Raw genomic sequence first — 13,675 nt, forward strand, 5'->3', positions numbered from 1 at the left:
TTCCTCCTTGATCCTTTTCAAATCCACATTGTCCGAGACTATGTCGACCATTTCCATTGATGAAGGTTTCCAGTCGTTGTTTACTATCGCCTCTTGCAGTATCGTATCCTCTGCGTCTTTTTTTTGCGTTACGTCGTCGTCACTCGAAGGTTTCTCCTTCGGCCTGAACAAAACTCATGAGTTAATTATTATGTATTAACCGATTAAACGCTGCGAATACTCACGGTTGGCTTTTCAATGAAAGGAACGACATTTGTCGCTCGTATTTCCACGGATGGATTCTCCTAGTTTGTGGACCAATTTTATCGCGACGTCGTTTCGACGCGTTAGCAAAACATCTTCTCAGCTTTTCCCACGTCTCTTTCGCTTTTTCCGCTTCAAACAATACGCAGTTTTAATTAAAACATTGTTTTTTACACAAATCAAGAAATAACAATTAACTAATTATTAATACTCGAATTTCAATTAATTTGGAGAGAAAATATGAACGTTGAATATGAATTCATAAATAGTTGAGTTGTAAAGTGAGTTTTTGCAATACTTTTTATTTCTTATATTATAGAATTTCATAACATAAACATGGTTTATTTAATTGAAGTTAAGTGGATTTTAAATGATGCAAATTCAGTTTTAAACAAATGTCATTTAAATATAAAATAATTCAAATTTCATAACCATTCGTTTTTGCTTAAGACAAAGATTAAAATCAATCCAACGCATTCGATGGCATCGAGAGCGTAAAATGCACAAGATCCCAATAAGTATATTATCGCATAAAGAAATATATGAGTTATATAAGTGAAATAAACTGCGACGCCATCTCTTGAACTAGCGAGATACGCATCGGCAATTGCAAAGACGTGACTCCGCAATACTGGCATGATTTAAAAAAAGAAAATATCCTATGACGAATGAACATGTAAGAGTTAACTAACTTACAAGACATATTCAGTTGCTTCCCTATTTCAATCCAAGCATCCTGCCTCATCTTCTGATCCCTGTACAGAAACGATTGCATATTGTAGAGGTAACTGTGCTTTCGGACTTCTTCTATCAGCGTCTCGTTCAAGTCCTCCGTGCTGTCCATGATTGCAATATGATCATGCACAGACAGGAGTCCGGAGAAGAAGCGGAGAATCGTTCACGTGTCGTGACTGATCGTGACAGAGCTAAAGAGATATGCGTCTTTGGCTGTTCCTGACGTGCTGTCACGCGCATGTCGAAGCCTCCATGACGTATCACGTGACACGCTTGTTTACCATGATCCATGGAATAAAACGTTAATTCGGATCAGGATATAAAGCTATTATGATTGTGATGCATATTTGTTTCAGAGCAAATATTGACCAGATAAAAAAATGCAATTGTCATTGTAGATGTGGTTTTTCGGGGAGCTGCATTGTCGCATGATTGGAGAAACGTGTGTACCTGCACGTGACATCACTATAGATACCAGAGCAGTGGCGTACTTCAGCATTTTGTAAAAGCGCAAAATTATTCCCACTTAACACATTTATGTTTATTTTATAAAAATATTAAAAAAGCTTATACAAAATTTGCGGTTTAGAAAAAAATAATAATATTGAAATTGTACTATGCTTATCTTTGGTAATTATTCAATAAGTCATGAAATGATATAGTACATATTCATGTAAGTGATGTTTGGCTTAGTATATTATTACTTAATGTTTGTCAATCTGACACAAAAGGTCGTTATGCGCAAAAAATGACGAAATTTTAACGACTGTCGGGTGTACCTCCCTAAACTCGCGCGGCGTCTGTGAGACGCCAGTGGGCACAAACGATCCATAACCTGTAAAACTGGGGCTATCCCCACTTATGTACCTTCTTTATAATGACGATTCGTAAACGAATATAACGCCATTTTAGAGTAATGCATTGAAGGATTGACAGCATAATATTTTTAGCGGAGTCTATCAGACACCACGCGAGTAGTGCTTTTATAAAATTTCACTGTACCATTTTTTGAAGAAAAAAAAAGTAAGTTTTAGTGATTAAAAGACATAATGAGATAATATTAAATTAATCATCGTTTACAGATGTATCGAAAAAACGTTTTTGATCCAGAAAATGTCAAAGTCAAAGACGAACCAGAAACAAACGATAGTATTGATGATGTAGTAGTAAAAGAAGAAGTGGAGATGAGCGATACAGAGCAGGAAGTTTTAAGTGAATATGAAGATAATGAGGATGCAGTCGAAAATATACTATTTAGAAAAGACGAGGATACGTGGAAGAATCCTGCCTCTAACGTAGGATTATCTTTACAGAATATTGTGTGCGATTTACCTGTGGTAAAGGGTGTAGCAGAACATGGCAAATTTGTTTTGGATTGTTGGAGTGCTTTCTTCGACGATGATATGCTAAATTTAATTGTCCTCAATACAAATGTGTACATTTTTAGCAAGATGGAGCGGTATAAAAGAGCGAGGGACTGCAGAGCTACGGATTTAGCAGAATTGAAAGCGTTTATTGGTCTCTTATATATGGCCGGGTTTCATAAAAACAGTAGACTGAATACAAACGATCTTTGGGGTACTGATGGATCTGGCATAGAACTGTTTCGTTTGACTATGTCACGTAACAGATTTAATTTTCTTCTACAACACGTACGTTTCGATGATACACGAAAAGAAATAAAAGGATTGGATAAGTTTGCGCCAATTAGAGATATTTTCGATATGTTTGTTACACATTGTCAAAATAATTACTCTGCGGGACAATATGCTACAATCGACGAAAGCAATCCGGAGATGGTAACTTTTTACAATAAAACAAAATCAGGTGTTAAAGTTGTTGATAAATTGTGCGCTACCTATTCAGTTGCCAGAAATACAAACCGTTGGCCGATGGTAATTTTTTATAATATGTTGGACGTGGCAGCCATCAATGCTTATATTATTTACAAAGCAAACGAAAGCAAGGAGATGAAAAATCGGCGACATTTCATAAAAACTTTAGCGTTAGAACTAACACGGGAGCATAAACGAAACAGATCAACAATACAATGCCTACCTAGAGACATAAGAAAACGTAATAGGGAACAACGAGCTGAAAACGAAGACCCGGCATGTCCTAGTACGAGTTGTGAAAATGTAAGAAAAAGGTGTAACTTTTGCGAACGGAAAAAGAATCGTATGACAAAATATAGATGCGTGGAATGTGATAAATATATATGTTTAGAGCATGCGAATTATGTTTGTAACGTTTGCATTTCCAAAGAAGACTTAAGTTCTTAGATTAAAATTATCTTTTATTTTTATAACTTTCAGTTTTATTACAAATTTTGTATATTTTTTTTTTAAATATTTTTATAGAATAAACATGCTTAGAAAGTAATATAAATCTAATCAATTATATAAATTAATTACTAACGTTAACGTTTAACGGAGTTTCTCGGACGCCACACGAGTAACGAAATGTTAACTGTTTCATACAAATTCTTCAATTATATTTATTAACATTGTATAGATTTTAAATTGATAAACGTGTGTCAACAAAAAATATTAAAACAATTAACAAAACAAATATTTTTTCATAAAAATGTACATCAATTCGGACGGATAGTTAGTAAACATAACAGATTAATTAATGTTTACTCGGATCACCAAAAGTGTGGAGGGAAATTCAAATTCATCCAACATTTATTACTATTAAATGATCATCAAGCAGTTGGATGTATGATTCTAATAGGATTTGCTACAAAAACAAATCTGCACACAGGTCACAACCTTTCAAACAGCTGATTAATTATAAAATATACTTATTTTCAACAAATTTCTGAATCCATTATGTTTGAAAAAGCATTTTATACAGAATTTCTATTTGTAAACTCAAACAAACTTTAAGCAGCAAACAAATAACGCTTCTGGTGACCTCTCTTTTGGTCCTCACTGTATCCAACTTTATACCATTTCTTTTACATTCTATAATCATTAATAAACCAGAACTGAATTATTATCTAATTGCAACAATAGCAAAGGCACTCATTGTTATCACCAAAATACTTGATGTAAAACTATTTGGAGCATTGTTGCATCTATGATCCAGAAAACAGAAACTGTACTCAGTCTTATCAAAGTAATTCCTGCAATCAACACATAAACAATTAATTAAATCATCAATAAACTAATACAATAATTTACCTATGAATGTCAAGTTCTTTTATGGAATTGTTAACATAATGGCCCAATTTAACATCTTTTGCTGCCATCCGAGTTCCTTCATAGGTGTCTGCTGGAATGTCAGTCCTCACAGCCCTGATCCTGCTAAGGCATGCCCTTGTAATTACTTTCTCAGCTAAAAATAGAACAAGGAATTAATTTAACCCAAATTACACAGAAATTTAGACTTATGTAACAAACCTCCTTTTGTTTCCACAATTTTCACACAAATGTCCTTATCTTCTTTGCACACATTGCTCCACATGTAGTAGTAGTTGAAGTCATCACCACAGCCTGGTTGGGTACTCACACACTCAAAGCACCAAAGTGCAAAAGCTGCAACATACAATATATTAATCACAATCAACACCACACCTTTAAATAAAAATCTACAAATTAACACACTTCTTAAGTTAATCAAACAATCAATTAAACTTACCAGAATTTAGAGATGATATAAGTAGTAACGCATACGTAAATATGTGCATTTTAATAATTTTTAATTATACGAAGCTACAAACTAAATTGAAACAAGCGCTCTTTACTTGTGTTTACAAATTATTGTTTATTCTATGAAGTATTCAAATGAAGTTAGCACACAACTGTTACAAGGGATGGTTAGAGCCATTTCGAACAGGTGGCTCGTTCACCTGAAACCCTCGTTAAATACTAATCAAGTGCTTTATTTAGTCTTAAAATACTATTCATTGTAATTTAATCATGTATTTAACATATAATTAATAACAAAAAAGTATTTAATTTATCCGCAACTTTCTTATACGAATTTATTTTTCTCAATTTTAAAGGATTTGGATCAATATAACAAGATATAACTCTTTGAAGGCAGTGGTACAATGCGTGTCTCTATTGTACTACCTTTTGAATATGTACAGGAAAGAGGAATTACCCTTTAATTTGGTTGGTATATCAAGGGTTTAATTTTGATAGTCCATGCCATCTGATGTTGATTCAGTTGTCTGATTCAATTGTCTATAAATTTGGGAATTTCTGTCCCTTTAAAGAGTGTAGCTTTATAACATTGAAACTTTATGTTATTATCTTGTAATTTTATTCTTTTTATAAGACTGAAAATGTGGACATTTTTTTAACAAATTCTCGAATTTTAAAACTAATACGATTTTGAAAGCATAGGTTGACATATCTTATTTAGTTTAATTGATGTTACATAATAAAACATGTTTTATTTATTTACTTGCGTCTTAACGGATGAATAATTCATTAAATGAATAAATAAATGAAGAGAAATAAAATGTGTATTTCAAAATTATTACAGTGTATTTGTATATTAGACATTCATTAATTTAGACAAATTTTCTTTCTTCAGTTCTTTATTTTATTAGAAAATAGGTTTAATAATTTTTAACAATTTTGAAAAGGAAAAGTCTTATAGCCCTTTGTTCATTGTAACCAATAAACGTGTTTAATAAAAATAATTTTGAAAAATGTTTGTATAAATAAAGATATTCTTGTGTGGCTATGGTCGTCTGTATCACGAAAATCTGATACGAAGGGTCGTTGTGGCCGAAGGAGATTTATATCAATAAATAAATTGATATAAATCTCTTTATATTTAAAAAAAGATATTCTTGGTTTGAATGTTTAAATAAATTAATACTGATAATTGCTGTTAATGGAAAAATTTTAATTTAATTAATTGCAATTTTTTATAACATTTAACTATTTTTTAAATTTATTATAAATAAGACTATTTCATTCTGTGATTTTATACTTAAGTCATTTGTTATAAAACTATAAAACTTTAGTCTGCATTATATTTTAAGCTAACTTTTGAACTTGGTTATAATTAGGTTGGTAATGCTACTTTGCCAATAGAATCGAACTCCTTCTGTCACCTTCAGTGTCAAGTGTCAAAACTGTCAAAGTTGTCAAATTATTATTGCTTAATGTAAAATAATAATGAATGCTTCGAATGGAAGCAAGTTGAACTTGCTTTTCGACAAATTTAATGAAATGAGTAATAGCAGCAATAATGTATTCAAAGGCCGTTCAGCCCCGCCAGACAAGTTAAATTTAAATTGTGAGTGTTTTTGCTCAAGTTGAAAATATTACTGCTATTGAATGGGACCTTCTCCAAATCTCCCAAAAAATGTTTATATAATGCAATTTCACTTCCAGCGTATTTATTTCGTTTATTTGATTCTTTTGCAGTGAAGAGTATAGGTGAACGAAGGAGACAACACCTGTCTTTTGGACATCAACAGTCGATGCACAATGAGGAACTAGATAGTAATGACAAACGATTGAAGGAGATTATGAAAGGCAGTGGCAAACTGAAGATAGGAGGACGTATTTATGATACAGACATTAAAGACTTGCAGCAAATTGAGGAGCTGGGGAACGGCACCTGTGGCCATGTTGTGAAAATGAAGCATATACCAAGTAGTGAAATTATTGCAGTTAAAGTATATATACATTTTTTTTGGGGATGTTGTGTGTTTCCTGTTGGCTGGCTCTAATCTGTGTTCTTTTGCAGCAAATGAGGAGGACTGGGAACACAGTGGAGACTAAACGAATTTTAATGGACATTGAAGTGAATGAATCCCATGACTGTCCATATATAGTTCAATGTATAGGTTGTATTATAACGGAGGCGGAAGTATGGATTTGCATGGAGCTGATGGCAATGTGCTTTGACAAGTTACTTAAGAGATTGAAGCAGCCAATTCCAGAGCATATATTAGGCAAAGTCACTGTTGCAGTTAAATATTACAATTACTTACAAATCACACAGATAGCTACATGAAAACTATGTTTTTTCCCTTTTGTTTAGACTGTTAAGGCTTTAGCTTATTTAAAAGACAACTGCGATATAATACATCGCGACGTTAAGCCTTCCAATATCCTTTTGGACGAGAGAGGGAACGTGAAGCTGTGTGATTTCGGTATTAGTGGCAGACTTGTGGATTCTATGGCAGCTACTCGAGGTGCCGGCTGTACGGCCTATCTGGCGGTAAGATTTAAACCTTTCGTAAACTAGTTTTGTGATCAAAATTTGATTGATTTAGCCGGAAAGGATCGAGATAAATCCGGATCATCCTGATTACGATATCAGGGCGGACGTTTGGTCTTTAGGCATCACCCTGGTCGAGTTAGCAACGGGGGTATTCCCCTATCAAGATTGTAAGACTGATTTCGAGGTCTTGGCCAAAGTCGTCGACCAGGACCCGCCCAAACTACCAGAAGACAAGGAATTCTCCAAGGAGTTCCGCAGTTTCGTTGAATGCTGGTACGTGTATATATAACGAACAAATTGAATCAATCATATTTCTTGGTGACGCTTTGCAGTTTGATTAAAGATCAGCAGCAGAGGCCAAAGTATGTTAAGCTCAAGGAAGAGCCATTCTATAAGAATTATGAGACTGTCGATGTAAATGTGGGACGGTGGTTCGCTGCGGCAATGCATCCGGGCGAACCAAGGAGGTAAATATTATTTTTAGATCATATTGAAACTACAAATTTAAATTATCACGATTACATATGTATGTTATATAGGCAAATGAAATCGCCACAAGTGAGTCAACTTAGGAAGGTTTTTCATATGAGGCAACACTCTGAGCCGCCGCCAGTGCGAAACAACTATTTGAACGGTGCCACCAGACACGAACCAGCAGCGCCCGACGCGATGGATGGCGGCGGCGGAAGAAGCGGAGGGCACATTTCGCGATTCACCAATTTTATAACGAATCAAGCGACAGAACAGCCCCAAACGTCGTGTCCTTTCAGATCCTCGCAGCGTTGGAACTCGCCAATGTCGCAGAGGAATTACGCACAACCCCCAGACACCACCCTTCCCTATAACAGTGGGAACACTAGTCCCATCGTCCTGCAACGCTATTTCCACCAGCAGAAACAGCAACAGCAGGCGAAGGAGGCCGAGGAGCTGGCCAAAACCGATGCAGGTATATAAAAAAAAACACATTTTTCAATATAAAATTTTATAAAATGAAAATTATTAGAAGGATAAGCCTTTGTACTCGAATCAGTGTAATTCTAAGTCGATAAATTTAGAATTCGTTTCGTTGACTACCGTTTGTAGTTCAAATTATAATTACTTGATTATTTCATTGTAAAGCTTAATTGCAAACGTGGTGCTACTTGTCCTTTTCCCGTCAGGAAACTGACAAATCAAGGACTGTAATATATGTATTAATTTTTGCAATTCTTGATGAGTCTAAGTGTTATTTAACTAGATAGTTTTAATTTAGCGTAGGTATAAAACACGGGATTTTGATACTGTTAGGATTCTTATACAAACCGGTTAATATGTAATATTTTGTTAACAGGTAGAAGACGGATACCAGCTTCATATTTTAAGCATGTAAATAGTGAGCGCGGTGGAAGCGCAAGGTCCTCACGGCACCAAAGCCCCGATCCGCCACCTCGTTACAATCGCGGAATCGGCGATAGTCCATTGGCCAGTAGGAGGACCTTCTTGGAAAGCACCTCTCCAGGATTGTCTAGAAGGTCGGTAAACAGAGATTTACATTGATTAGATGAAGGCTTATGTTCATTTTCTATTCAGGAACATCAGTCCTATGCCACCGATGCCCCCGCCGCGACGCCTCTCCGAGAGCTCCTCCGTGCCTGGTTCGCCGCAACACGTTCGGGCCAAATTCCGATACACGCCTGAACCCCACCGGCGCCACTTCCATTGCACCAATCGCGACGTTTCATAACGAAAGCTCCACCCTTAGTTACGCCCAACCCCACCCAACTCCTCCCATTTTTAAACTTCATCATACTATTTTTTCCTTTCCTCGTGATCCCGTCTCGCAGCAGAAGAGAGAAACAGCAAGAATTATTTTTAACATTTACTAGTCGACATAAACGTGGCCAAGATCAAAAAAAAAAAGGACGAAGAAGATGAAAAAAAAATCAAAAACTTTATACTTATTATTTGCCACTGGATTTTCTTTGAATGCCATTTAAAAAAAAACACACACGCCCAAACGACTTTCTTTGATTTTTACCAAATATATATAATAAAATAGAGTTATGTATAAATAATTTGTTAATTAAATGAAATGGACATTACGAAAACGAAAAAAAAAATAAATTAATTGTTGAACATTTCAAGATTAATTATTTTTATTGATATCTTTTTTTTGCTTTACATTTAATCACCATGATTTAGAAAACGTAGACCCCGCCTTATAAGACGTCCTTTTTTTTTAATGTATCCCATTCATTTGATAAGCATGCAACATTCGACTCCAGGATAGTCCGGTAAATTTAGATTATACTTCCTTTGCAGACCTGGTGGGACGAATCTGCCACCTAGATAATGGTATTTCCCTTCGAACTTTTTAGCGCAAATCTTTGGGGCCGTTAGTGAAATCAACAATTCGGGTTTGATGCCGCCCGTTTCCGGTTCTCCTTTTTCAACGTCCCAACCGCTCGGCACATCCACACTGAAAATAAAACCGTCAGCAATTCCAATTAGAAATGCATTCTCTTCAATTGTACCTGGCGATTGGTATTGTCTCGTTATTTTTCATCAGATTTATTATAGGTATGAACTGTTCTCTGATTGGAGGTCTGAAGCTGAAACCGAAAATAGCGTCCACAATAAGCCCCACCTTGGAAACATCTTGAGGGATTTGTTCTGTAAGTGGTATCTCCATTGCAGTGCATTGTAGTGTCAAGTTTTGGTACAGGGTATTCTCTGTTCTCCGAGGATAATAGACCATTGGCTGATAGCCAAAGAGCTTCAGGTGTCTGGCACAAACTAGTCCATCACCACCATTATTACCAGGCCCACAGCATACCAAAATATCTTTGCCTGCCAACTGCTCCCTGGAGTATGTTTTGGCAATTGCAGTGGCACAACTCAAACCAGCCAGCTCCATGAGCTGATCGACACTGAATTTGTACTCATTGAAGAGTTCCAAATCAATGTTTGTTGCTTCATCCTGTGTCAAGTACTTCAGACTCATGCCTCTAAATTTACAATGCTTAATTATTGATGGGCAACTCAATAACTGAAATTATATTGCCGATCAATTCTGTGACTTATCAGAGATATATTACCAATACTTTAATTTTTGGGATAACAAACATCAATTAATAATTGACACAAAATTTTAGGTTAATATGTTTATATTATAACATCTACTAAAAATAACAACTTATGGATGATAATGAAACAATAGGTTTAAATTGCTAAATTTAAAAAAAATAATGGGCGTTTTTCAACAAGGTCAACATTGTTATTGGTTAACGATTCTTCAGTGTCTCGGATTAGCGTCAATGTTGACCAATCAAAAAATAATCTTCGAAATATTTAGATTTTTCAATAAAATGAATTTAAAAGATCTATATGATATAGATATAAATGTAAGCAAATTGAAGTATAATATTGTATTCTTAATTTTCATCAGTTATTTCTTATGAATTATATTTAATTTTAAGTTTTTATCATTATTGAAAGTTGGACAAAACACTGACAATAGAAATGTAGACGTTACATGATGATTTGATGGTGAAGGTAAGTATTCATTTTTAATAGAATTTTGTTTAAAATGTTTGATTTTTATTTAGTTCTTTCAATACATTCTCAAACGTACATGAATTTCTCGGTGTTCTTGTAGAAATTACAACAGCAGCACATTATAATATATATATTTGGGATAAAACTTTTACATCTCGTAATTATTATATGTATAACACTAAATTTGAACTTGAACTACAACACTATCACATTTAATCAAATTATACATTTCGGGGTCAAATTTAACATTTAAGAAAGTTCTTTTCATAACATAAATAACAATTAAGTAATAATAATAAAAAATCGTTGCTTTTAGAAAAAAAAGCGGGACACAAAGCGTAATATATATATATAAGTATGTATATATTTATATAACACATTTATTTATTTCTTTATTTTATTTATTTAATGGTGCGACGTGGCTAACAGATTCTCCCGATCGGGTAGCTGCCTTACTTTCATGCTACCATCTGCACCACATGAGAACAATCTGGCATGGGAATCAATGTGCAGTTGCGTCACTCCCTGACCAATGTTCTTGAAGAAGCTGCTCCTCGCATGTTCGGCAGGCAAAGACAACAGTACCGTAGGAACAGAAACACCCCATATCTGAAATTGAAAAGATGTTAAACAATGTATCTCTATGTGAATAATCAAGCAGTCTGTCAACTTCACTTAACGAGCAAAACAAATTGTAACAACAGGATACGTCCAGGATTGTACGCCTACTACATCATCATTTTGTTTTTAGACTTCGAATATAATTTGTGTTCGCTATAAAAGCAAAACAAGAAGGCATTTGGTCCGAGACTATATCGAAATACCGACATGGCGAAATTCCGCCAATCATTGTCTCTCTAAAGTTACAAGTTACTCTTTATAAACACTGATCTGAGCAAAATGTAACGTAACTTGATGTGTATATTTATATCATGGATTTATGCGATCAATTATTACCTTAATGTCACCATCCGCAGATCCGGTAGCGAAATACTCTTCGTGCGGATCAATGGCCACGCATTTCACAGCGTTGTCGTGCGCCACAAAGCGGTGTCGAATAGTCTTCATTCTGACGTCGATGAGACAGACGTCTCCGCGTTTTCCAGCCGAGATCAGAACCTGGTGCTGCGGCGCGTAGACCATGCTACTGGCACCTTGATCGTGGCAGGTGAACGCCACCACCAAAGACTTTCCTTTCGGCAAGATCGAATCCCATATGCACACGTTCTTGCTTTCCGAGCTATGACCAGCTGAAAATAAAATCAAAACATTAGTTAATTTTCTTATACATTCTGTATCTAAAAGAATTGTCTCCTAGAAATTCACGAACAAACACAATGGGCTTGTTTATGAACTAAGAGATAAGAGACAAATAAATTTCTTAAGTTGTAAAATATTGTTTGCATTTAATATTTTACATCTTAAATATATATTACCTGTAGCTAGAAGACTGCAAGAGTTAAGAAACACGAAGTCCGTGATCCCCTTGTTGTGACATTGGTGCGTCTGGAAAGAAAGCGAAGATGATGAGTGATAGATGTTATAAAAGTCAATGATTTTGCAGTTTCTTACGAAGAAAGGCCGTTTGGTGTTTGCGGAGAGGCCGACCTGCCAAAGACTCAAGTTTCCGTCGGAATCGGCGACTCCAAATTTGTTTCCGTGTTGCGAGAAACGCACCCTAGTGACCTTAGCATAGGTGCCCGCAGGTCGCGGCGTCGTCACCGGCTGCGAATGACCCCATTCCCATAATTGAACGGAACCATCCTGGCATCCGGTCAGATCTGGAAAACATCGAATGATGTAACGTACGAATCATAGAAATCACTTATTGCAACACTCACAAAGTGGCATCAAGGGATGCGACGTTATCCTCCGGATTCCATCTATCTTATGTTTAAGCACCTAAAGGAAAACAGATGAGGAATTAATAACAGACATGAGGTCATTACTGGAAAAAAGATTGCAGTAATTACAGAACACACAATAATAGCATGCTTATATTTGGAGTAAATATACCACAAACATTAAACGAGAGAGGCGAATTTACAAAAAAAAGAAATTAATCTATCTTTCAAAACACGCATGCAAATAAATTCAAATTACTCATTTCGAGAGAAACAAAAACACTTTCAAGCTAATTAATTCCTATCCTATCTTTACCAAAGACAACTTTAAACCACTTCCATAGTAACATAAAGAAAATAGATAATTATCATCAACAAAGTTAAAGCTCACAAATATGAGAATGTTATATTTTTTTAAACACGGAAAATTCAATATTTTGCATTTAATTTATACTGAATGGAAGATACAGATAGCTTTCTTTTGGACAGTAAGTAAATTCTATAACTTCATATTAATTAATCCATTAATTATTGTCTAACATAATTTGTATTCTTTTCTTGAAAAATGTTATTGTTGTCAATCATTTGATAATATTTAAACTTTTAAAGAATCAAATTTTACCCTTTATGTTTGTTAAGTTACTTGGAAGATTAGACTGCATTTTTTTTATATATAATTAATACAAAAGAGTTGCAACATTCCAACTTTATCAACAAACTACCAAAATTAATAAACATACCAAAAATTCTTCAACATTTCCTTAATTTCTAAAGTATTATCTATTGGAATATTGGAATCAAAGCTTGTTACTCATAGATACTACGACTAATTCAACATAAGGAAGACAGTTTAACTAATAGGTAATTCTAAATTATAATATATGTTAATAGTTGTAAGACTTTTTGCGAAATTACTGTAATGTATTAAAAATATAATATTATCATTTAGACATTTGAATTTTTATAATTTAATTAAATAGCTATTGAAGAATTAAATTGCTTGATGTCGACTTTGTAAATTTAATTTTAAGAGAAGAAAAATTCCACAGATTATAGGTAATTTTGATTGATTTGAAAACTGCAATCTTTTAGAAAAATCGTTAAATCTACACCGT

At 34.5% G+C, this 13,675-nt stretch overlaps 6 protein-coding genes across 10 annotated transcripts in view; 2 read left to right on the plus strand and 4 right to left on the minus strand.

Moving 5' to 3' along the window:
* LOC108566452 overlaps nucleotides 1-1,202 on the minus strand; it is a gene marked incomplete in the record, with an annotated part of 1,465 nt that extends 263 nt beyond the window's left edge. Inside the window, 3 exon segments of the mRNA XM_017926329.1 lie at nucleotides 15-163; nucleotides 225-375; nucleotides 940-1,202. Of these exon segments, the coding sequence (XP_017781818.1) occupies nucleotides 15-163; nucleotides 225-375; nucleotides 940-1,087 (448 nt within the window).
* Nucleotides 1,203-1,836: 634 nt separating this feature from the next.
* On the plus strand, nucleotides 1,837-3,260 carry LOC108566449. Its single transcript, XM_017926325.1, has 2 exons — nucleotides 1,837-2,001; nucleotides 2,061-3,260. The coding sequence occupies exon 2, from the start codon at nucleotides 2,061-2,063 to the stop codon at nucleotides 3,258-3,260; it is 1,200 nt and encodes a 399-aa protein (XP_017781814.1). The 5' UTR covers nucleotides 1,837-2,001.
* A 254-nt stretch (nucleotides 3,261-3,514) lies between these two features.
* Nucleotides 3,515-4,940, minus strand: LOC108566453. The gene is made up of 4 exons (XM_017926330.1): nucleotides 4,624-4,940; nucleotides 4,386-4,520; nucleotides 4,167-4,320; nucleotides 3,515-4,108 (listed from the first exon to the last, which is right to left on the minus strand). Exons 1-4 carry the CDS (start codon nucleotides 4,670-4,672, stop codon nucleotides 3,979-3,981), a joined length of 468 nt encoding a protein of 155 aa, XP_017781819.1. The 5' UTR covers nucleotides 4,673-4,940; the 3' UTR covers nucleotides 3,515-3,978.
* A 1,112-nt stretch (nucleotides 4,941-6,052) lies between these two features.
* LOC108566466 (dual specificity mitogen-activated protein kinase kinase 7-like) lies at nucleotides 6,053-9,082 on the plus strand. Its single transcript, XM_017926361.1, has 9 exons — nucleotides 6,053-6,243; nucleotides 6,375-6,628; nucleotides 6,700-6,924; nucleotides 6,997-7,176; nucleotides 7,232-7,452; nucleotides 7,512-7,646; nucleotides 7,719-8,125; nucleotides 8,510-8,690; nucleotides 8,749-9,082. Exons 1-9 carry the CDS (start codon nucleotides 6,123-6,125, stop codon nucleotides 8,900-8,902), a joined length of 1,878 nt encoding a protein of 625 aa, XP_017781850.1. The 5' UTR covers nucleotides 6,053-6,122; the 3' UTR covers nucleotides 8,903-9,082.
* Nucleotides 9,083-9,323: 241 nt separating this feature from the next.
* LOC108566468 (NAD(P)H-hydrate epimerase) lies at nucleotides 9,324-10,298 on the minus strand. 3 transcript variants are annotated; one of them, XM_017926362.1, is made up of 3 exons: nucleotides 10,263-10,298; nucleotides 9,693-10,207; nucleotides 9,324-9,637 (listed from the first exon to the last, which is right to left on the minus strand). In XM_017926362.1, exons 1-3 carry the CDS (start codon nucleotides 10,284-10,286, stop codon nucleotides 9,412-9,414), a joined length of 765 nt encoding a protein of 254 aa, XP_017781851.1. In that variant the 5' UTR covers nucleotides 10,287-10,298; the 3' UTR covers nucleotides 9,324-9,411. The 3 variants fall into 3 exon arrangements, with proteins under 3 accessions (XP_017781851.1, XP_017781853.1, XP_017781852.1); XM_017926364.1 differs by having other exon boundaries at nucleotides 10,257-10,275; XM_017926363.1 differs by lacking the exon at nucleotides 10,263-10,298 and having other exon boundaries at nucleotides 9,693-10,250.
* Nucleotides 10,299-11,061: 763 nt separating this feature from the next.
* LOC108566455 (dmX-like protein 2) overlaps nucleotides 11,062-13,675 on the minus strand; it is a 16,022-nt gene continuing 13,408 nt past the window's right edge. For all 3 annotated transcript variants that reach the window (XM_017926337.1, XM_017926338.1, XM_017926336.1), the window contains 5 exons: nucleotides 12,558-12,618; nucleotides 12,289-12,497; nucleotides 12,153-12,222; nucleotides 11,674-11,966; nucleotides 11,062-11,325 (listed from right to left, as the gene is read on the minus strand). In XM_017926337.1, coding sequence (XP_017781826.1) covers nucleotides 11,122-11,325; nucleotides 11,674-11,966; nucleotides 12,153-12,222; nucleotides 12,289-12,497; nucleotides 12,558-12,618 — 837 coding nt within the window. In that variant the 3' untranslated portion in view covers nucleotides 11,062-11,121. The remainder of the gene's footprint in view (nucleotides 11,326-11,673; nucleotides 11,967-12,152; nucleotides 12,223-12,288; nucleotides 12,498-12,557; nucleotides 12,619-13,675) is intronic.

The sequence above is a fragment of the Nicrophorus vespilloides genome, unplaced genomic scaffold (assembly GCF_001412225.1).
Source record: "Nicrophorus vespilloides isolate i.1.1-1 unplaced genomic scaffold, Nicve_v1.0, whole genome shotgun sequence".
Taxonomy (NCBI): Eukaryota; Metazoa; Arthropoda; class Insecta; order Coleoptera; family Silphidae; genus Nicrophorus; species Nicrophorus vespilloides.